Source organism: Sitophilus oryzae, unplaced genomic scaffold (assembly GCF_002938485.1).
Source record: "Sitophilus oryzae breed Bouriz unplaced genomic scaffold, Soryzae_2.0 scaffold_551_pilon_pilon, whole genome shotgun sequence".
NCBI lineage: Eukaryota > Metazoa > Arthropoda > Insecta > Coleoptera > Curculionidae > Sitophilus > Sitophilus oryzae.
In genome coordinates this window covers 1,170,052-1,192,008 of record NW_022147142.1, presented here as the reverse complement: position 1 = coordinate 1,192,008, position 21,957 = coordinate 1,170,052, and the positions used below count along the sequence as shown (strand labels likewise).

General features: G+C 34.6%; 3 protein-coding genes across 3 annotated transcripts; 1 reads left to right on the top strand and 2 right to left on the bottom strand.

Moving 5' to 3' along the window:
* Nucleotides 1–3,051: 3,051 nt before the first annotated feature.
* LOC115887026 lies at nucleotides 3,052–5,246 on the top strand. Its single transcript, XM_030906349.1, has 3 exons — nucleotides 3,052–3,100; nucleotides 3,160–3,515; nucleotides 3,571–5,246. The coding sequence occupies exons 2-3, from the start codon at nucleotides 3,347–3,349 to the stop codon at nucleotides 5,244–5,246; spliced, it is 1,845 nt and encodes a 614-aa protein (XP_030762209.1). The 5' UTR covers nucleotides 3,052–3,100; nucleotides 3,160–3,346.
* Nucleotides 5,247–8,086: 2,840 nt separating this feature from the next.
* On the bottom strand, nucleotides 8,087–9,040 carry LOC115887024. Its single transcript, XM_030906348.1, has one exon. The coding sequence runs from the start codon at nucleotides 9,038–9,040 to the stop codon at nucleotides 8,087–8,089; it is 954 nt and encodes a 317-aa protein (XP_030762208.1).
* Nucleotides 9,041–11,052: 2,012 nt separating this feature from the next.
* On the bottom strand, nucleotides 11,053–12,021 carry LOC115887023. Its single transcript, XM_030906347.1, has one exon. It carries the CDS (start codon nucleotides 12,019–12,021, stop codon nucleotides 11,053–11,055), a length of 969 nt encoding a protein of 322 aa, XP_030762207.1.
* Between the last annotated feature and the right edge of the window lie 9,936 nt (nucleotides 12,022–21,957).

The following is a 21,957-nucleotide window of genomic DNA, read 5'->3' as shown; positions in this document are numbered from 1 at the left end:
AAACAATATAATATGTATTGATTCCACTCATGGCTTAAATAGGTATGACTTTGAGCTGACAAGTATTTTAGTAGTCGATGAATTTTCTGAAGGTTTTCCAACTGCTTTCATGTTCACAAATAGAAAAGACACCTCAGTTTTTGCATTCTTTTTCCAGTGCATCAGAGAAAAAATTGGTCATGTTATTAAAGTAAAGATTTTAGTAGTAAAGCATGTTTTTATTAATGCCTGGTTAGAAGTGATGGGACCACCAGAGCATTTTTTATATTGCAGTTGGCATGTGGATGGTGCATGGCAAAAAAATCTAAATAAAATTAAAGATTTGGAAAAAAGGGATTGGGTTTATAAAACTCTGAAATATCTTCAGTATGAAGAAAATGAACAGGAGTTCTCTATTAATTTGAGCAAATCCATTGAACTATTTTGTTGTGATATAGTTACATCAGAATTTGGACAATATTTTAATCAGAATTATGGAAGCAATTATAGAAACTGGGCCTTGTGTTATCGTAAGAATTGTGGTATTAACACCAATATGAATGTAGAGTCAATGCATAAACTTATAAAATACAATCATTTAGATGGAAAAGTGGTTTGTAAAATGTAAGATTGTTGATAGAGTTCAAAAAAAACGAAAAGGGAAAGTAACAAAAAAAATAAGTAATATTCAGAAACGACACAGGCATGCTTTAAATGCAAATTATATTGTACAGATGAAGTCCACAAACACAAGTTATATTTTAATTAATAGTAGTAATAGTTCTGACAAATATATTGTCACAAAATTATTAGATGAAGTATGTTGTAAGATGACTTGTGATATTTGTCGTGTATGTATACATTGCTTTAAATGTACATGTCTGGATTATTTAAGATGGAATACAATATGTAAGCATATTCATGTTCTGTTGCAGCATATGTCAGATCAAAACATAGGACATACAAATATTAGTCTTAAAACTCTTGAATATAACGATTTTAATAAACTTGGTGAAGAAATGAATACTCATTTACAGTGTTTAAATGGAAATTTTGAAGTAGACCCAACAAATGTGGTTTCATTAAAAAATAAAATAATTAGTCAAGTCAATGACATTTTAGGCAGACTAGAAAGAACACCAGATGAAAATATTTTAAAACAAGTTTCTGAAAATTTCAAGAACACTACCTTACTTCTTAACATTGAAGATAGCAGAAACTTGACTCTTGGTGAAATGAGTAACAGAATAAATGAAGGACCCGTAAATCAGAACATCCAAAAACAGTTAATCTTTACCTCCACCAAAAGGAAGATTAACAATAAAAAACCTTACCAAAGAAAACCAGATTCAAATGAAAAAGAATTTATAAAATCTACCCTTGGAAATAAATTATTATTTATCACTAAATGTTCAGATAATGATCATAATTATATTTCTTGAAATATTTTTATCCGTTGTTTTTATGTTTAACTTCCTAACTGCAAAATGAAAATAAAAGCAATAAAACCATATTAAAAGTTACTTATATTCGTACTACCTTTGTTTATAACTATACCATTATATATGTTTATTGTTTATTGTGTTCTTATTCATATATGTTTAATTAACTACCTAATTACAAAATGAAAATTAATGTAATAAATGCATATTAAAATTCTAATTCAAAAATCGCGCCTAGTATTACGTCCCATTGTCTACAAGGCTACTACCAAAATCAGCTGTGAGCCTGTCCATGCGCCCCTAGCGGCCAAAAATCAATACGTGTACCGTCAGAATTTAGCCGCTCATGGTGAGATCATAGCATTGCGCGTGTCATTTGTCAAATGTTAAACCTGTCAAATGTCAAACCTGTCTTACGTCATCTGTCACCTGTCAATTTTTTTTTAGTATATACAGTGTGTGAAAAAAATAAACTGTAATTTACGACGTAAAAGCAATACGTGATGATAGTTTATCGTCACCATCGTTTGGTTTTAGCGATAAATATTTAAGTAAAAATAAAATAAATCAAACTTGGTGCTAATACATGTAAAATAAAAAAGGTTTAATCAGTTCCTGTGGTTTTCCTGTGTAACGACTATGAAAACAAATTTTTGTTTTTCTAGAATATTTAAGATCAATTTTAGCGATAAATAAAACAGAAAAATAAAATAAATCAAACTTGGTGAAAAATACATTGTACTGCGAACTGGCCTTATCAGTTTGCGGTTTCCGGTCTAGCATTGTTCCCAGCAAAACAACTTACAATATTTTTCAATTAGCATCAGTCTATAGCCACTTCTCATTCTAGTAAGTCGATTGTCGATTCGCTGTGTGTGTGTCACAGCAAAGTGTTTACCAGGAAAGATAGCCTGTCCAGGCATATGAAGATATGTGCTGATGGTAAGTTTTCATTTATTGTATATTTTTTTCAAATATTTTAAATATATTATTTTTTAGTTGAACAAATCCAAACTGCCACGCTCCAAGCCGGTGATAGTCTCAGTAAACGTAAGTAAATATTTTTTATTTTATATTCTTTGTTATAAATACCTTTTTATTTTAGATATATGTAGGCGTATGTCAAGAAATGTTCACTAGAAAATACGATGAAAAAGGGCATATGAGGATTTGTAATGGTAAGTAAATATTTTTTATTTTTATTGTGTAATATTAAATGTTTTTTTTTCTATTATTTTAGCCGATCATACCGAGCCTCAAAAAATTAAGACAACGCCCCAAACCAGCGGGAGCTCTAATAATCGTAAGTAAATATTTTTATTTAACATTCTGCGTTAAAAATGTTGTTTATATTTTTATATTGCGTAATTGTAAATATAATTTTTTCTATTATTTTAGCCGATCATGTCGAACCCCAAAATATGGAGGCAGCGCCACTGAAAAGAAGGAGCTCTGACGCTAACAGTAAGTGACTATTTTATTTTATATTGTGTAATTATATTTTTTATTATTATTTTAACCTATTTAATTATTTAATTATTTTAACATATTTTTTCTATTATTTTTTAACAGTAAGCAACTATTTTGTTTTATATTAAATATTTTTTCTATTATTTTAGTCGATCAGTTAGAGACAACGCCTTCAGCAGTCAAGAGAACCAGACTTGGTTTCAATAACGGTAAGTTTTTTTATTATTTTTTATTGCTTAACACGTTTCAAATTAAAATATATTTTTAGAACACTTGATAATGCAGGAGGAAGGTGTTTACCTCGTAAAAACATCTTACAAAAATCGAATTGCTACATATCGGCTTTTATCGAAAAAGATCCTATCAACGTTAATGATTTTTTTAATAATCTCCGCAGAAAAGTCATTGCGCTGGTAAGATGCCAAATCGAAAGGTTTGGTAACGTGAAAGTCGGTATGGAGCTTTTTGGTCGTTTCCTCCTGCAAACGAAAGAAGTGGAGGAAACCAAGTCCTTTGGCTGTCGGTTCAGGGGAGCAAGCCAGGACACTGATTTGGAGGAGATGTTTGAACAGTTCACCACTATCATTAAGCGGAGATTCCAGGAGTTTAATGAAAAAGATAGTGGTAAGTATATAATTTTTCTGTTTTTCACCATACTAATTATTTTTTCGGTGTTTAGGTTGGACTCTTCAGCAACTCCTCCACGTAGATGTAAGGGTAAATAAAATCAACCCACTAAAAGCCTCATCTTACATACCACTACCGAAGGAAATAGAAGCGAAAAAGGCTGTGTTGAACATTCAAAACACTGACCAAAAATGTTTTGTATGGTCGGTTTTAGCTGCCTTTCACCCAATTCATTGGACTCAGAACGCTAACAGAGTTCAGAATTATCAGCCTTTTGAACAGGAATTGGATGTGAGAGGTATAGATTTTCCGATATCTTTGAAACAAATTTCAAAATTCGAACAACTCAATAATATTCCTATTAATGTTTATGGGCTCGAGAAGGCGTATAAACATGATAGGAATATTGTTGAAGCTGTGGGTCCTTTGTATTTTACTAGATCTCATAAGGTAGATAGACATGTTCATTTGTTATTAATCAGTGATGATTCTGGCAATAATCATTACTGTTTAATAAGAAATATGTCTCGCCTAATCTCAAACCAACTTTCAGGCAAACAACATTCAAAATTCTTATGCGATGGTGGCTTGGTTTATTTTTCTTCAGATGTTAAATTAAAAAATCATCAAAAATACGATTGTGGTCATGTTATAGTTGAAACCCCTTCGGATAATTTAAAGAAAAATAAATATGGCGAAAATATTCCCGAGAATATCCTTAAATTTACGAATTTGGAACGAAAATTAAAAGTGTCTTTTGTTGTATACGCTGATTTTGAAACTATTTTGGAACCTATACAAACAGAGCAAAACGAGCTGGATTCTGAAATTTCCTATACGGTGAAAACACACCAACACGTTCCTTATTCTTTTGCCTATTACATTAAATGCGATTTTGATAATTCTCAGTCGATTTTCAAGACTTTTAGAGGGCCTGATGCACATAAAGTTTTCATTGATTGGTTAGAGACTGATTGTAAATCAATCTACAACCGATATATGAAAAATATTGTATCCATGCCTCCTCTCAGTAGTGTACAAGAAGCGGTGTTTTATCAGGTAACGCATTGTCATATTTGCGAAAGACCATTTAATATAGAAGATGAAAGAGTAAGGGACCATTGTCATCTAACAGGAAATTATCGAGGTGCGGCTCACTCTGTTTGTAACCTTAATTTTAAAGTACCTAATTTTATTCCTGTGTTCTTCCACAACATATCAAATTTTGACAGCCATCTTTTTATAAAAGAATTGGCCGTTGAGGAAGAACAATTAGACGTCATCCCCCAAAATAAAGAAAGGTATATTTCTTTCACTAAACATGTTATGGTGGATGATGACGTTACTCAACAAGAACAGGAAAAGCGGCAGCAAAGAGTATTTTTAAAATTAAGATTTTTAGACAGTTTTCGCTTTATGGCAGCGAGCTTGGATAAACTAAGTCAAAATTTAACGTCTCAACAGTGTCGCGAAGTTAGAAAGTTTTTCCCTAACGAAGAAGAATTTAAGGTTATTCGTATGAAGGGTGTTTTCCCATATTCGTACGTAGATTCTTTTTCCAAATTAGACGATACCAAGCTTCCACCCATTGATGGCTTCTATAACGAACTTAGAAAAGAAGCCATCAAACAAGGAGATTACGAGCGTGCATTGAACGTATGGAATTTATTTAAATGTCAAACTTTAGGCGAATATATATTTAAAATCCGACGTACTATTATTAACTGATGTTTTTGAGAATTTTAGAGAGGTGTGTCTACAAACATACGATCCTTGTCAATATTTCACCGCACCAGGCCTATCGTTTCAGGCTGCTTTGAAGACAACATCTATCGAGCTGGAATTATTGACAGATCTAGACATGATACATTTCTTTAAACACGGGATTCGCGGCGGTGTCAGTCGGTGTCAGTCAATGTAGTGTTAGAAAAGCTATCGCGAATAATAAATTTATGTCTATATACGACGCTTCCAAACCTACTTCCTGCATTATGTACTTGGATGCTACCAATTTATATGGTGCGGCCATGTCGCAATATCTTTTTTTTGATGAGGTGGGAAAAAATCTTGCATAGACACCAATACCAACGATATTGTATGATATTTGGTAGTGTCGGATTCTTACCGACTAAAAAAACCCTCCTCCCTTCGTTTTGCCTTCTATGCACCGGTAACCGCTCTCGCATTTCTTCAGTGCATTAGGCTGTCTAAAGAAGATGTTCTTTTTCTTTGGTCTCTATTATTTCTCTGGCAGTCCTATATGCGCCTTCCCAAGATTCTGTGCTCATGACTAGACTTTTCATCATGTCAGAAATATTAAATGTAAGTTCTGAGCGTATTTGGAATTGATGTCTTTGTTGACTCCATCGGAAACAGTAGTATAGGGTATGTTCAACGCCGTTCACTGTTCCACAGTATTTACAGAGATCAGTACTAGATCTTTTCCGTTTGTAGGGATACTGTCTAAAACACCCGTGTCCTGAAAGTGCTTGCGTTAAATAATAGTCCACTTCACCTATCGAGTTTAGCCATGTCTCAATGTCTGGGATAAGCTTGTGTGTCCAGCGTCCGTACTTTCCGTTGTTCCATTTTTGCTGCCAGCGTTTCACTAAGTTCTTTCGGGCTTCATCTTTTGCAATACCCTCATAAACTTCAAGCCTTTCTATTATTTGCAGTTCTATGGGAGGAATTTTTGATATTATATTTACGGCCTCTCTCGAATTGACCGATACGCACATGCAACTCGGATGCATGCAGTTCTTTGAATCCTACCTAGTTTTTGCACAAGTCTTTTATTTTCTGTCACTTTGTGCCACGCTGGAGCCGCATACAGAATTTGTGAGTGCGCCACACCCATAAGAACCCTCCTTCTAGACGATTTTGGTCCTCCGATATTTGGTAAAAGTCGGCTTAATAAACGTGTGGTGCCCTCGACCTTTTGTATAGTTTTATTAATATGCTCGGCAAAGGTTCTTTTTGTGTCCAGCCATACGCCTAAATATTTAATAGCTTGTTTTGGAATAACTATAGTGTCTGCTATCTGAAACGTTATAGGAGATAACTTTCTTTTAGTGGTTAGGAGAACAGCTTCGGTCTTTTTCGGGGCCAATCTCAAGTTTCTGCTAAGCAGCCATTTACATGTTCTGAGCAGCGAGGTATTAACAACATCCATTAATATACATTCATTTTTGGCTACTGCTACCATAGCCACGTCATCTGCAAACCCTATTAATGTAACGCCTTCAGGCATTTCTACATTAAGCAAATCATCATATAAAATGTTCCACAATGTGGGACCCAAAACTGAGCCTTGCGGAACACCACTATTTATGGTTAGCGTTTTTGTAATATTTTCAGCTTCCATTTGTATTGACCGATCTGAAAGATGATGATATGATTTTAATCAAGTTCTTCTCGATGCCTTATAACCCACAAAATTCTGGATGTTGATGAATTTAGAAGTATGCTTTGGTTGGTTCGTTGGTTGGGAGAAAGGCCTCACCCTCTTCGCTGCACTCGTCCGCTGGTGGGTAGCGTAACAGTTCGGCTAACGTTGGAGAGCTTGTGAGACTCCACCAGTCTCAGTGCGTGAGCTACTTATGGGGAGGATCAATTCTCGTATCTTCCTAGAAGATAATAAACAGCAGTATGCTATTCGAAATAATGTTTAAGTACCCAGTTATGTGGTAGTGTTCAACAGTACCAAGTCGACTGTCTGTTGTGGGTTATACATTTGGCGCCCAACGTGGGGCTCTTGGCATTTTGTCGAGACTGCACTTTGGAAGTTTGCTTTGGAGTTGAATATTTTGACTGTATTTAGTCTTCTCTCAAATTTTAGTAACCAGAATTTTCTCTTTCAAAGAATTCTATTATCATATTAAATTTTGAAATTTTCTCTTTTGCTATTTTTTGGCTATATTAATTTTTTTATCTGGCTTTGGCAGTTTTTTTAATTTTTTAAATATTTCATATTACCACTTCTGATCGTTGATTATCGTAATTTTATCTTAACTTTTATCGTAAATTTTGAACTATGGATCCAAATTGTCTTAAAGATGCCGAACTATGCTATGAACTTAGTATTCGTGGTTTAGAAACCACCAGGAACGTTGATGCTAAACGTAAACGTTTACGCGGCGTATTGAATCAACAATCTTCAAATAGAAGTCTTGTTTCCATTAACAACCCTTTTCTTTTTAATGACGATGTTAAACTATTTCTCGATTCTCTTCTTGATTTGTCGAATGTGATTGTTAGCGCCTTCGATAGCTCTGGTTCCGAGTGTTACTTGCCCTTACTAGCGGCGGCTAGGTTTAATAACATTGACACATTAAATTTTCAATTACTGTATTGAAAGAAAATTATAAAAAATGGAAACGTGATTGTGTAATTATAATAATTGCAATGTCTTATTTCAGTCTGTCTTCTTCTTCTGTCAACCGGCACAGGGTCACCCGCGTTGCCACTTCCTCGCGCGGTTGCCACTTCTTATATATGATTATGTCATATCCTTAACATAAACCGCCCGCCTTGAAAGTCTCCGCTTTCAACAGTTAACGGCTACATGGTTAGTCTAATGGTAACACACAAACTTGCGATAAAGCTCGTCGAAGCTGCCCATTTGCGGTCTTTATGTCTACAACGCGCACCACTCCATCGCTGCCTGGATGTAGCTTCGTGACCCGACCCAACTTCCATGACATCGGAGGTGAATTGATGTCCTTTATTAGAACCAGTTTTCCAACGTTAATGATACTGCTGCCATGCCGTTTCCATTTCGTTCGTACTTGCAACTCTGGCAAATATTCCCTTTGCCAACGCCGCCAAAATTCTTGACTGATAGCTTGAAGTCGACGAAACTTGTCGAGACGATTTACTTGGCACTGCGTCACATCAGGATATGGAATAGCGGTGATAGGTCGTCCAATTAAAAAATGACCAGGTGACAAGGCTTGCAGATCATTGGGATCACAGGAGAGAGGGGTAAGAGGACGAGAATTTAGGATGCCTTCAATGCGTGCTAAAATAGTCGAAAATTCTTCGAAAGTTACGGAAAATGGTCCGATACAATGTTTTAAATGAAATTTTGCGCGCTTAATACTCGCTTCCCAAATGCCCCCGAAGTTAGGTGATCTAGGCGGAATAAAATTCCATTTTATTCGTTCGCGTGTAGCATAATTTGAAATTTCCTTTTCATTATTAACCAAGAATTCATAGAGTTTTCTAAGTTCAGTATTTGCCCGTATAAAATTTTTTCCATTGTCGGAAAAAATATTATCAGGTTTTCCACGTCGATTAATGAAACGATCAAACGTTGCTAGAAATGCTTTTGTTGTAAGTTCTGATACAGCTTCTAAATGTACTGCCTTTGTGCTCATACAGATGAATAGACATAAGTATGCTTTTACTATTTTAGCACCGCGTGTCGATCTATCCTTTAATAAAAAGGGACCACCGTAATCCACTCCCACATTAGCAAAAGGAAAAGCAACAGTTATACGTTCTCTTGGAAGGTTTCCCATTAAATAGTCGGAAGATCTAGGGTTCACTTTGAAACAACGTATACAACGCCGTATAACTCGTTTACACGCGTTTCTACCAGACAGTACCCAATAAACTTGTCTAACCGAAAACAATGTTGCTTGCACGCCTGAATGCATTAATTTAATATGTTCGCGTAATATCAAAAGATCTGTAAACCTGTGAGAATACGGAATAATGATCTGGTGTTGTATATTAAAAGGATATTTAGAATTGGCTAAACGACCACCTACTCTTATTAAATTTTCATACATAAACGGGTTAAGTGATAACAGTTTGGAATTACTAGCAAGAGACCTACCATTACTCAAACTCGCATATTCTTCAGGAAAACACTCTATTTGTACGTCCTAACAATACGAGTCAGCGCACCTTCCAAATCTACGGGCGATAATTCATCCGTCCGCCTACTGTTGGGCGACCCTCTCGCATTATCCAAAAATCGCATCACATAGGCTAATACGCGGATACACCTTTCCAAACTTGAACACCTCTCCAATAATTCCGAAACAATACTAGAAACAAGAAACGTTTTGACACAGAAATACCACACAATAACTTTCGCTCTGGAATGTCCTTAAAAACTTGTATTTCATTTTCCATAATATCGCGATTGAAACATAACCAGTCTGGTCCGTGCCACCATAATTTTGAGTGACATAACCTTTGAGGTGTCTCACCTCTCGAAAGCATATCTGCGGGATTATCTTCACTCTTTACGTGTCTCCACTCGTCTGGTCTTGAAAGGGTTTGAATTTCCCCACACGATTACCTACAAAGGTTTTCCATTCACTGGGACATCCTCGAATCCAACATAATACGATCATAGAATCTGACCAGTAAAATTTTCTTGTAAAATTTACCTTGAGCGATTCACATACATTTTTCATTAAATGTGCCAGCAACACTGCACCACACAGTTCCAATCTTGGCAAATTTACTTGTTTTATTGGCGCTACTCGTGATTTGCTGCATATCAAGTTTGAACTGGAAAAACTATTTGTGGTACATTTAATGTAAATACATGCACCGTATGCCTTTATGGATGAATCACAAAATCCATGTATTTCAAGACTAATATAGTTTGAAAGAAATACGTGTCTTTCAACTTCAATATTATTAATAAATTCTAAATTTTCCTGAAAGCTCAACCACTCTTGTAAAATATTCTCCGGTAGTTCGTCGTCCCAATCGATCTTTTCCTTCCACATTTCTTGCATTAAGATCTTTGCTACTATGATTACTGGTTGTAACAGTCCAAGTGGATCGTATATTTGACTGATTATAGACAGAGTTGACCGTTTCGTGATTTTAAAAATATTTATTTTACCAACCGTGTACTTGATTGTGTCATTATTAGAATTCCAATAAATGCCTAGGGTTTTATTAGACTCATCTTCACCTATATTTAGAATACCAGCTTCTAAGGATTCTTCTACTTGAAATTTATTTAGTAAATTTAAATCATTACACAGCCATTTTCGTAAATCAAAACCTGCACTAGATAAAATCTTGGATATGTCCTTTTGAATCTGCAAAATGTTGTCTTCGGTGTCAGAGCCTGTAATAAGATCGTCCACGTACATGTCATTCTCCAAAATATTTGCAACTTGTGGATATAATTTACGATTATCATAAGCAACTTGTAATATACACCGTATCGCTAAAAATGGAGCACAAGCCATACCATAAACTACGCGATTAATTTTATAACATTTTATTGGATCACTAGGATTAACGCGAAAAAATAGTTTTTGATATTCTTGATTTTCAGCGGATACGAGTATTTGCCTAAACATTTTAGATATATCAGCCGTAATAATAAATTTATGCATTCTAAATCTTAGAAGTATACCAAACAAATCACTTTGTAAAGCGGGACCACTGTACTGTACATCATTCAAAGAAATACCCGTACTTGTTTTTTCGGACGCGTTAAAAACAACTCTACATTTAGTTGTTAAAGAACTTTCCCGAACAACTGCGTGATGACTCAGATAATAACTACTTGCGGATCTTCAGGCTCTGTATCTTCGATTTCTTCCATATGATTTAAAATTTCAAAATCTTGCATACATTTTACGTATTCCTGTTTCAAGTTTTCATTTTTTAAAAATCTACGTTCTAATGCAAGAAACCGAGATAAGGCTATTTCACGTGAATCACCAAGCAATTTTAAATTATCCTTGAACGGTATTTTCACTATAAATCTATTTGTATCAGGATCGCGTGTCGTCGTTTGTTTAAAATATTTTTCACATATTTTATCTGATTCTGAAAACTGAACTTTGTTTTTGGCAACTCCTCTATATTCCAAAAATTTCTCAATTTGTTGCTCTAAACCACGGTTATCTACACTGATGGTTAAAAAGCACTTTGAACTAGAGATAGGCTTGTTAGCTGATAACTCGCCACCAATTATCCAACCGAATTCAGAGTTCTGCATTACAGGAAGATTTTCTCCTAACTCGATCTTTTCGGGCCATAAAGATTTCCAAAACGCTCCGGTACCTATTAATAGATCAATTCCTTGTGAAATATTAAAATTAGGATCAGCAAACTCTACCTCTTTTAGATCATTCGTTAAATTTAAAATATCTTTATGAAATGACGTGCTTGGAATTTTACTAGTAATTTTTTGAAGGACCATACATTCTAGATTAATTGAAAACTCTGTAAGTCGAGATTTTACAGATATTTCTACAAATCGGCTTACACTTGTAGTCGCTGTTCCTACGCCTTCTACCACGTGATTCACTCTAGTAGGCGTTAAATTCAATTTTTCGCATAACTGTTCCGTAATAAAATTACCCTGAGAACCATTATCTAACATCGCTCTACATTTTTCACGACGTTTTCCGACCTGTACATATACTAGCGCGGTAGTCAGAAGACCTTCCTTAATTTTACACGAGCCGGCAACCTCGCTTAGTGCATGACCGCTAACCGATGTCCCAGGCATCCCCGAAAATGCTGAATCTGCAGAGACGCGCGATGTGCTCCTCCGGTCCCCTCTAATATCCTTGGCGCCCCGCCCGCCGTGTGCGAACTGGGACTATTCGTCGTTTCAAAGTGTAATAAACTATTATGTTGACTATTGCATTTTGGGCATCTTTTCCTTTGACAATGCGGAGTAGAATGTGATTTTAAAAGACAATTAGCACAAAGTTTCAAACGTTTTACTGTAGATCGACGTTCTTCAATAGACAAATTTAAAATAATTCACAAGAATAAATGGGGTGATTTTTATTACAATAAAAACAATTTATACTTTTATTACCATGCGATTCAGCATGAATAACATAACTTTTACTAGAACTTGGGGGTTTTCTAACAAATTTGTTAACTATTTCCGTGGATTGTAATTTTTCTAGCATATCACATCTAGATTTTAAAAACATATTCATGTCTACCATCGTAGGAATATCTTTAGAAACTTGCGTTGTTTGAGATTTATAAGCCTCCCATGCACAAACAGTTTTTGAATCAAATTTTGATGTTAAAAGAAAAAATTAATAACCTATCCCTAAGATTCTGTTTTTTCGCCTAAGGACTTTAAAGACCTTACGTGCATATTATACGTGTCTAAAATACTTCTCAATTCAACATGATCTTCTCTAGTAATTTTAGGATAATCAAACAAAATCTTAAGATGATTATGTATAATTAAATCTTTATTTTCATAGCGATCAACTAGTAACTGCCAGGCTATATCATAGTTACTTTCTTCAAGTGCAATACTTTCAATTAGCTTAAAAACCTCTTTACCTAGAGCACCTCGCAAATACATAAATTTCTGTAATTTTGATAAACATTTATTTCTCTCTACTAGAGCTAAAAATGAATCTCTAAAATCTAGCCACCCTGTATATTTGCCATCAAATTCTGGTAACTTAATAACTGGCAATTTAACCATAGAATTGTCAAATAAATCCGCATTACGTGGAACTTGATTTATTAAACTTTGCGAGTTGTCAACAGAAACCTTATTACCTTGAAAAATATCAATAAAATTCGTAACTTCACTTAAAATATTAAAATAGCTATTTTCAAACTCTTCTCTACTTAAATTATCTACGTCGCTAGGTAATTCAGTATCCGTAGTCGACTCTATATTACTTTGAACTTCATCAAACTCATCATAGAGTACTTCAATCTTTTAAATCTACTTGATAAATTATTTATTTCAAGCTCTGTCACTTCGTTAACACGTAATTGTTCAAAATAATTTCTAAAACGCGTAATTTTACCTTTAATCGCAGTACGTTTCTTTTTATACTCCATTAGTGAAGTTTCGTTAGTTTCGCTCATCTTTACTGGTTAAAATTTGTGAATAAACGACAATAAAAGCTAGAAAACATGAACAAACTTACGATTTCTGGAATTTTCAACTATTTCACACGACAATGAAAACTGGAAAAGTGGATAAGTGGATTACTGGAATACTGCACTTACTACTTGTGTTACTTGTTAAACTTTGACTTGAAACTTGACTTCAATCGAGACTGACTTGAGAATCTTCAACCCATCCGATCGGGCTCGTAGGACCAAAAATGTTAGCGCCTTCGATGCTCTGGTTCCGAGTGTTACTTGCCCTTACTAGCGGCGGCTGGGTTGAATAACATTGACACATTAAATTTTCAATTACTGTATTGAAAGAAAATTATAAAAAATGGAAACGTGATTGTGTAATTATAATAATTGCAATGTCTTATTTCAGTCTGTCTTCTTCTTCTGTCAACCGGCACAGGGTCACCCGCGTTGCCACTTCCTCGCGCGGTTGCCACTTCTTATATATGATTATGTCATATCCTTAACAGTGATAAAAAATTATGCTGGAGTCAGGAATGACCCTGCTTTTAAACGTATAGATACTCGCTTGACTCATTTATCTAACAGATTTAATAATTTTAACATTATCTCTGACGACGATCAGCAACAGGCTGATACGTTAAAATTAAAATTGATTGATTTGGAGGGTGAGTTTGTGTCGAAGGTATCTGAGTTCGCTCCGATGACTTCTACACCAACTCAAGCAGTTTCGATGCCTTTACCATCTACATCTCATAGTTTACATTCGGCAAATATTTTTAAATGGAACGTCCATTTTTCGGGTTCAAGTAATGAATCATTAGTTGCTTTTCTGGAGAGAGTAGAACTTTTGCGACAAGCTCGTGGACTTTCTAAATCAGAACTTTTTGCGTCCGCATTGGATCTCTTTAAAGACCAAGCATGGACTTGGTTTGTTAGTAATAAAAGTCGTGTTTCGGATTGGGATAGTTTAGTAACTAAATTAAAGGAAGATTTTCTTCCCTATCATTATGATATAGATCTTTTGGAGGAAATTAGGAAACGAACTCAGGGTTCTAAAGAACGTGTTACTATTTATATTGCAGTTATGGAGAGCTTATTTAGAAGATTATCGAATCCTCCTGATGAGCAGACTATAGTAAACCAAATAAGACGTAATTTATTGCCACATTATATTTCACATTTAGCTTTGGTTGATACTAGCACTATTGCCAGTTTATCTACTAGTTGCAAACGTATTGAGGAATCATTATCTTTGTCTGATCGTTATAAACCTCCACCTTCTCGTACGTCTGGTTTACTGGAGCCTGATCTTAGCTGTGGTTCATCTTCGGGAAATTTCAGTAGTAAAAATGTTAGTACTCTCAGTAACAATGTTACTTGTTGGAATTGTGATCGGGTAGGACATGCTTACGGTAATTGTCGTAGTCCGCGAACGATATTTTGTTTCTCTTGTGGTTACAAAAATAAAACAAGACCAAATTGTCCCAAGTGTACTTCAAAAAACTTGGCCGGCACCAGTGGTGGCCCCAGAGGAGCGACCACTGGTCCGTTTCAAAATCAACAGTCCGGAAATCAAACCACCGTCCGAAGCGCCAATTTACCAAGTACGTCTCAACAAGGTCACAATACCAAAACCAAAGATCCCAAACCAAAAAACCAACCTCAAAACAATTAAAATCACAGTTAACTGATTGGGATAATTGGCTCAAAATCGTGCGAAATTTTTCTTTTTCTCCAACTAAAAATATAAGTCCCTTGCTGACGCAAAAGGTTCAAGATAATCGTCATTATATATCTATATCGTGTTTTAATCATGTGTTTCTGGCATTAATTGATGATGGATCAAATAGTTCAATTTTGGGTAGCGATGCGTATAATATTATTAACAAATTTAATCTTGAAGTTCACTCTGATCGTTTATTTAACGTGTCTGCAGCCGACGGTCGTTCATTAAACGTTGTTGGTTATGTATATTTACCGTTGACTATAGGTAGTCAGACGTTAAATCTTAAAGTTTTAGTTGTACCGTCGTTATGTCACGAACTTATACTTGGCATAGATGCTCTTAAAATGTTTGGTTTTACTATTGATTATCTTAATTCTAGATATTTTTTGCATGAGTCTGAAAAGCAGGATATTTGTACCATTAATACTATTACTTCTTTTGAAAATTTATCTTCTTACCAGAAACAGTCACTTGAGAACATAATAAATTTGTTTAAAGGGCTTTCTTCTAAAGACAAACTTGGTCTCACTAATTTAATCTCTCATCATATCGATACTGGTACAGCTAAGCCCTTCAGGCAAAGACAGTATCCGTTATCACCGGCTATGCAGAAATTTTTAAATGAAGAGATTGATGAGATGCTTTCTTTGGGTATTATCGAACCTTCACAATCTCCTTGGTCTAGTCCACTTTGGCTAGTCAAGAAAAAGGATGGCGAATATAGAGTTTGTTTTGATGGTCGTAAATTAAATGAAATTACCGTTAAAGATAGTTATCCTTTACCTTTGATCGACGGAATTTTAAATAAATTAAGAAACGCTAAATATCTGACTTCGATAGACCTTCGTAAGGCTTTTTATCAGGTTCCTTTGGAAGAAAGTTCTAAACAAAAGACTGCTTTTATTGTTCATGGCCGGGGTGTTTTTAATTTTAAGGTTATGCCTTTTGGTTTATCTAATTCTCCTCAAACTATGATGAGATTGATGAATCAAGTTATAGATCCTAGTTTGGAACCATTTGCTTTTTGTTATCTTGATGATATTATCGTAGCTACTCCTGATTTTCAAACCCATCAGGATATTTTAATGAAAATTTATTATCGGTTGAAGAATGCTAATTTAACTATTAATTTAGACAAGTGCGAATTTTGTAGACCATCTCTTACATATTTAGGTTTTCTTGTAGATCAAAATGGTTTAAGAACCAACCCTGAGAAGGTAGATTCTATTTTAAATTTTCCAGTTCCTAAAACTACTACTCAAATTAAACGTTTTATCGGCTTGGTAAGTTATTACCGCCGTTTTATTAAAAATTTTAGTTCTACTTCTTCCGCTATTACTGATCTTTTAAAGGGCCGAAAAAAGGGTCAGCCGATAACTTGGACTGATGAGGCGGAAAAAGCGTTCATTGATATCAAAAATCGACTCACCACCAGTCCGGTCTTGGCTGCTCCGGATTTCAATGAGGCTTTTGTTATCCAAACAGACGCTAGTGACACTGGTCTTGGAGCTGTGCTCTATCAGAGGTCAGACGGTGTAGAACATCCGGTAGCGTACGCAAGCCGCACTTTAAACAAATGTGAACGTAAATACACTGTAACGGAGAAGGAATGTTTGGGAGTGATTTTTGGTATCGAACGTTTTCGAGGCTACGTTGAGGGGACCCATTTTACTGTAGAAACGGATCATGCTTCATTAATTTGGTTGAAAAATATGAGTAATCCAGCGGGAAGACTGGCTCGGTGGTCTTTAAAATTAGCACAGTTTGATTTTACAATTGTTCATAGGAAAGGTTCTACGATGGTAGTGGCCGATGCCTTATCGCGTTCTAATTCTGAATTAGTTGTACTAAATTCTTCTAGTTTTAAGCCTTGCAAATGGTACCAAACTCTTTTTGATAACATTCAGACTGATCCGGACAAGTATCCTACTTTTTGTATCAAAGACAATATTATTTATAAACATATTTCTCATAAAAATATTTTGTTGAATAATTCATATGAATGGAAAATTGTAGTACCGACCCAAATCGTACTGATGTCTTAAAATGTACCACGATGATCCAACTGCGGGTCACTTTTGATTATCTAAGACACTATCGCGTATCCTAGAATTATATTATTGGCCAAAATTACGGCAAGATGTTATTAAATACGTAAAAAGATGTAGCATCTGTGCAGCAAGTAAAAGTTCAAATTTTCCTAGAGCTGGTTTAATGGGTTCTTACCGTAATATAAATTTTCCATTTCAAATGATTTCCGCTGATTTATTAGGCCCGTATCCTAGATCTAAGAATGGAAATCAGTATGTCCTTGTTATTGTTGATTGGTTTACCAAGTTTGTCTTAGTTCAACCTTTAGCTAAAGCCACTACTAAAGCTGTTACAACGGCTTTCATAGCTAGTTGTTTCAACGGCTTTCATAGCTAAAGTTAGTAAAGGAATCACTGATGACATAGGAAAAGTTGTTGAAATCAATACCGCAGTGTTACCTATGATCTACAAAATTTATGGAACACACATTAATGATGATAATGTTCAGGAAATTTTCACCAGATGGGGTGGACAGATTCCAGAAATTGCGCAACGTCTCCGTCTCACAGTGCAACAAGCAGCAGGTGGTGGTCTCACATGCTATTTTACAATTGTTAATGCCATTCGGGACAATCCCAACTTTTGTTGGGGACGGATAAGTCTTATGCTAAAAGATGATTGGACCCATTTTCATGCGGCATATCAACTCGTAGGAAACAATATGTACTACGGCTTTAGAAAAGATCTAGGACCCGCAAAATCCACTATGTTTCGCAATTTGGGTTATGTAGCTAAAGAATTAAGAGTCAAAATACAAGGAGAGACAGCTCTAAACAGATATGCCGGATGGGTCTCAAGAATTCCTAATCAAGCCACAATTGATGGTCTTATTGCTAATTATGAGACCAGACGTGGTAATGAGATCACTGAGGACCAAGGGATTGCCGAGGGAGAAAGTGCAGACTTCACTGCCTTTATAGCTCAAGTTCAGAATTTGAACTTTGGAATTTAATATGATAATAGAATTCTTTGAAAGAGAAAATTCTGGTTACTAAAATTTGAGAGAAGACTAAATACAGTCAAAATATTCAACTCCAAAGCAAACTTCCAAAGTGCAGTCTCGACAAAATGCCAAGAGCCCCACGTTTCAGGTGCCAAATGTATAACCCACAAAATTCTGGATGTTGATGAATTTAGAAGTATGCTTTGGAATTAAATAAAACAAGTTCTTTTTGTTTTTAAATACTACCTATATTCTAACTTATACTAATACAATTGGCTGGCTGTGACAGTCTTGACTATATAAGGTTAGATACAATATAACTGGGATACTTAAATTTTCATCTGCTTCGGTTGGTTCGTTGGTTGGGAGAAAGGCCTCACCCTCTTCGCTGCACTCGTCCGCTGGTGGGTAGCGTAACAGTTCGGCTAACGTTGGAGAGCTTGTGAGACTCCACCAGTCTCAGTGCGTGAGCTACTTATGGGGAGGATCAATTCTCGTATCTTCCTAGAAGATAATAAACAGCAGTATGCTATTCGAAATAATGTTTAAGTACCCAGTTATGTGGTAGTGTTCAACAGTACCAAGTCGACTGTCTGTTGTGGCCAATAAAATGTACAATGACAGTAAATTAAAATTTAGATCAAAGGTATAGTTATTTACCTTAACAATATTTAAATTAAATCTAATTATTACTAATAAGAATAAAAATTAAAGCTAGCTTTAAAATTAAAATTGATCAATTTTAAAATACAAAAGCCGAAAGGCATCAAAAACAAATTGGTATTTAACCAATAAATTGTTAGTTTTCTCTAAAAGCCAACCAATAAAAAAAACTATGAATAACAGACAAAATTCTACTATCAACTTGAAAATTTAATATTAATAATTAAATAAAATTTTAATTTAATTGAATAAATTTTGAAATCTGGCTATAACAGCTTAAATGAAATTAGAATTGAGTATTGGTCCAAATTATTTTAAAAAAATAAGCAAAGATAAAATGTATATCTCTCTCTGTCTCTCTCAAAAAAATGTAAAATCAATTTAATAAAAAAATATCAAGACCACTACCACACTATAGGTACGATTTTATAATAAAAATTGGATAAAAAAAACCGTGGTTCTATCAGACTATTATTTATTACTTTGCACGTGCTAAAAAACAAAATCTAAAAAAAATGCAATACGAAGAGACGATTTAAATTATAAAAATAAATATTAATAATAAATTTACGATCTATTAAAATTAAGGTAATCGACAGATAAGGCAAGAAAAGAAAAATTAGAAAAAAATCTTATCTGTCGAGGAGCCCGTCCAACAGAGAAAAATAACCACCACAGGGTCCAGGTATGGAGAAGCCACCCTCTGGCAAGTAAAGTTTTTAAAAGGTGACAATCGTCGATAATAATGATATTATAAAAGCTTTACTTACCAAGGGCCTGCTTTTCCTGGGACATTCCTGATTGTACTCCTGCAGCAGTTGGTTCTCTCGGACAGCCTGGCTCGGTATCGAACACCTGTCTGTGGTTTCCTGTTCCACGTTGTGGCGTCTCCGTATTTATATATAGGTAGAAAAAATAAAGAAAATAATTAGTTATTTATAACTCGAAAGATAGTAGAGTAACTATCTTACGATAAGTCTAAGCACGTGCTCTTATGAGAAAAAAACTGTAGCTATGTAAAAAAACAAAAATAAAAAACAATAGGTAGTTACCTACGTTTAGAAAATATATTAAGTAATGAAATAATTGCTGAAATAAATTGTTAAATAGAACCGTAGTAAAATTATCTAAAATCGTACCTTCAGCGTGCAGTCTTGAAGAAAAAAAAAAATAAAAAATCTCAAACAGATTGGAATAATGGCCAAATGCCCAGAGCAGAGATGAGAAGAGAAGAAGCAAACTTTTAAAATTTTTAGTTTTATATTAACCATACCCCTTCTCCCGAAAATCTTGACATATCAGATCGAATTAAAAATAGTCATGCGTTGTTAAACTAATTCTCGATAAAATTTCAACTACTAATAAAATTAATACTTAACGACTCCTTACATACCTTAAAAATGAAGGAAACAATTGCATCTTAATCAATTAGCACTGATAACAAGGAAAATTCACTTAACCTCTGTTAAAAATAAACAAATGAATCTCAAACAGTAGGTAGGCAACCAAAAATTGCAACTATTGTATTATGAATTGCCTAAAACAATCTACGGTGTTTTTACAGTCTGCAATATTTTGTACACCGTACCATTTGGTGTAATTTGGTACTCCATGGATTCTCGTGATGGATGGTACGATCCATGAAAAGAGCAACTTAATTTATAATCGTTGAACAAAAACATATTAAAATCCAAATAATAAGTTCAACTTTGCTAAGTACCATTGAGAATTATTAAAGAACGATAAAAAAATATATTTTAAATTAATTAATTATATTAATTGATTATAACAATTGATTAACGATATATATATACGATAATTATTATAAATAATTGATTATCGAATTGAACGTTTATCTAATTCTAGTATCCGACGCACAACATCCAACGGGGAAAAAGTTGGTACCGAAGGCCAAGTGTCAATGCGAGTAAAATTGCAAACTGTAAAAACCTCGTTTAAAAGTAAAATAATCCGAAGGCAAGCACAACGAAAATAAATTTTCGTTACAGCCTCTTCTATCTAGTGCCTCTAGGATTTGTTGCCATGAGGCGCTATTGAATGCATTTTGCACATCAAGGGTGATAACTGCACAGATTCTTCTGTTCTGAGGAGCAAAGTTTGCAGCATCATCTGCAATTTTGAGTACTTCACGTATGGCATCAACAGTTTGTCGACCCTTTCTAAAGCCGTACTGTTTTTCGGAGAGACTTTTCGGGCTGCGAGAGTTCTTCTTTTAGCTTTCCCAATATCACATGTTCGTAGAGCTTTCCCTCTACGTCCAGTAAGCTAATGGGTCTGTATGCTGTTGGATCATGAATTTCTTTGTTTATTTTAGGTAATAAAATAAGTTTAGCTTTCTTCCAATCAATAGGGAACTTGAATTTATAAGCCATTTGATTGTATACAGAGAGTATATACTCAGGGTTTAGTTCTGCTATAATTTTTTTTCGCAATATCTACCAACAGGTAACTTTACGTGGCTAACAGAAGAAGAAATTTCAAACTTAAATTTTATGAATATCGATAAAAATTCTAATATAGGTTATGTTTTTGAAGTTGATTTAAAGTATCCGGAGCATTTACATGATTTGCACAACGAATTACCCTTTTGCCCAGAGTCTGTTCAACCAGAGGGATCTCAAGTTTCAAAATTAATACCCAATTTTAATTCTAAAGTTAGATATGTAATTCATTATCAAAATTTACAACAAGCGTTGAACCATGGTCGACTTGCCAAAATTCATCGCATTTTATCCTTTAACCAATCTCCCTGGTTGAAAACCTACATTGATCTAAATACAGCAAAGCTTAATAACGCTGAAAATAAGTTTGAAAAAGATTTTTTCAAACTTATGAATAACGCTGTATTTGGAAAAACAGTGGAGAACGTGGAGAAACGGGTAAATATTAAATTAGTTACCCACTGGGAAAATATTGGTAGAAAGCTAGGGGCAGAAGCGTACATTTCCAAGCCGCATTTTAAAGACTTAACGATTTTTAGCGAAAATTTAGTCGCAATACATATGGCTAAACAGAAAATCGTATATAATAAACCTATTTACGTAGGCTTTTCAATTTTGTAAATCTCCAAAACTATTATGTATGATTTTTTTGTATAGCTATATTAAACCAAAGTACAGTAATAAAGCTTCACTTCTCTA

Coding starts and splice junctions, on each gene's coding strand:
- LOC115887026 (XM_030906349.1), top strand. CDS start 3,347: ATGGAGCTTTTTGGTCGTTTCCTCCTGCAAACGAAAGAAGTGGAGGAA. Junction 3,516..3,570: donor GTTTAATGAAAAAGATAGTG/GTAAGTATATAA, acceptor TTCGGTGTTTAG/GTTGGACTCTTCAGCAACTC.
- LOC115887024 (XM_030906348.1), bottom strand. CDS start 9,040: ATGGGAAACCTTCCAAGAGAACGTATAACTGTTGCTTTTCCTTTTGCT.
- LOC115887023 (XM_030906347.1), bottom strand. CDS start 12,021: ATGCCTGGGACATCGGTTAGCGGTCATGCACTAAGCGAGGTTGCCGGC.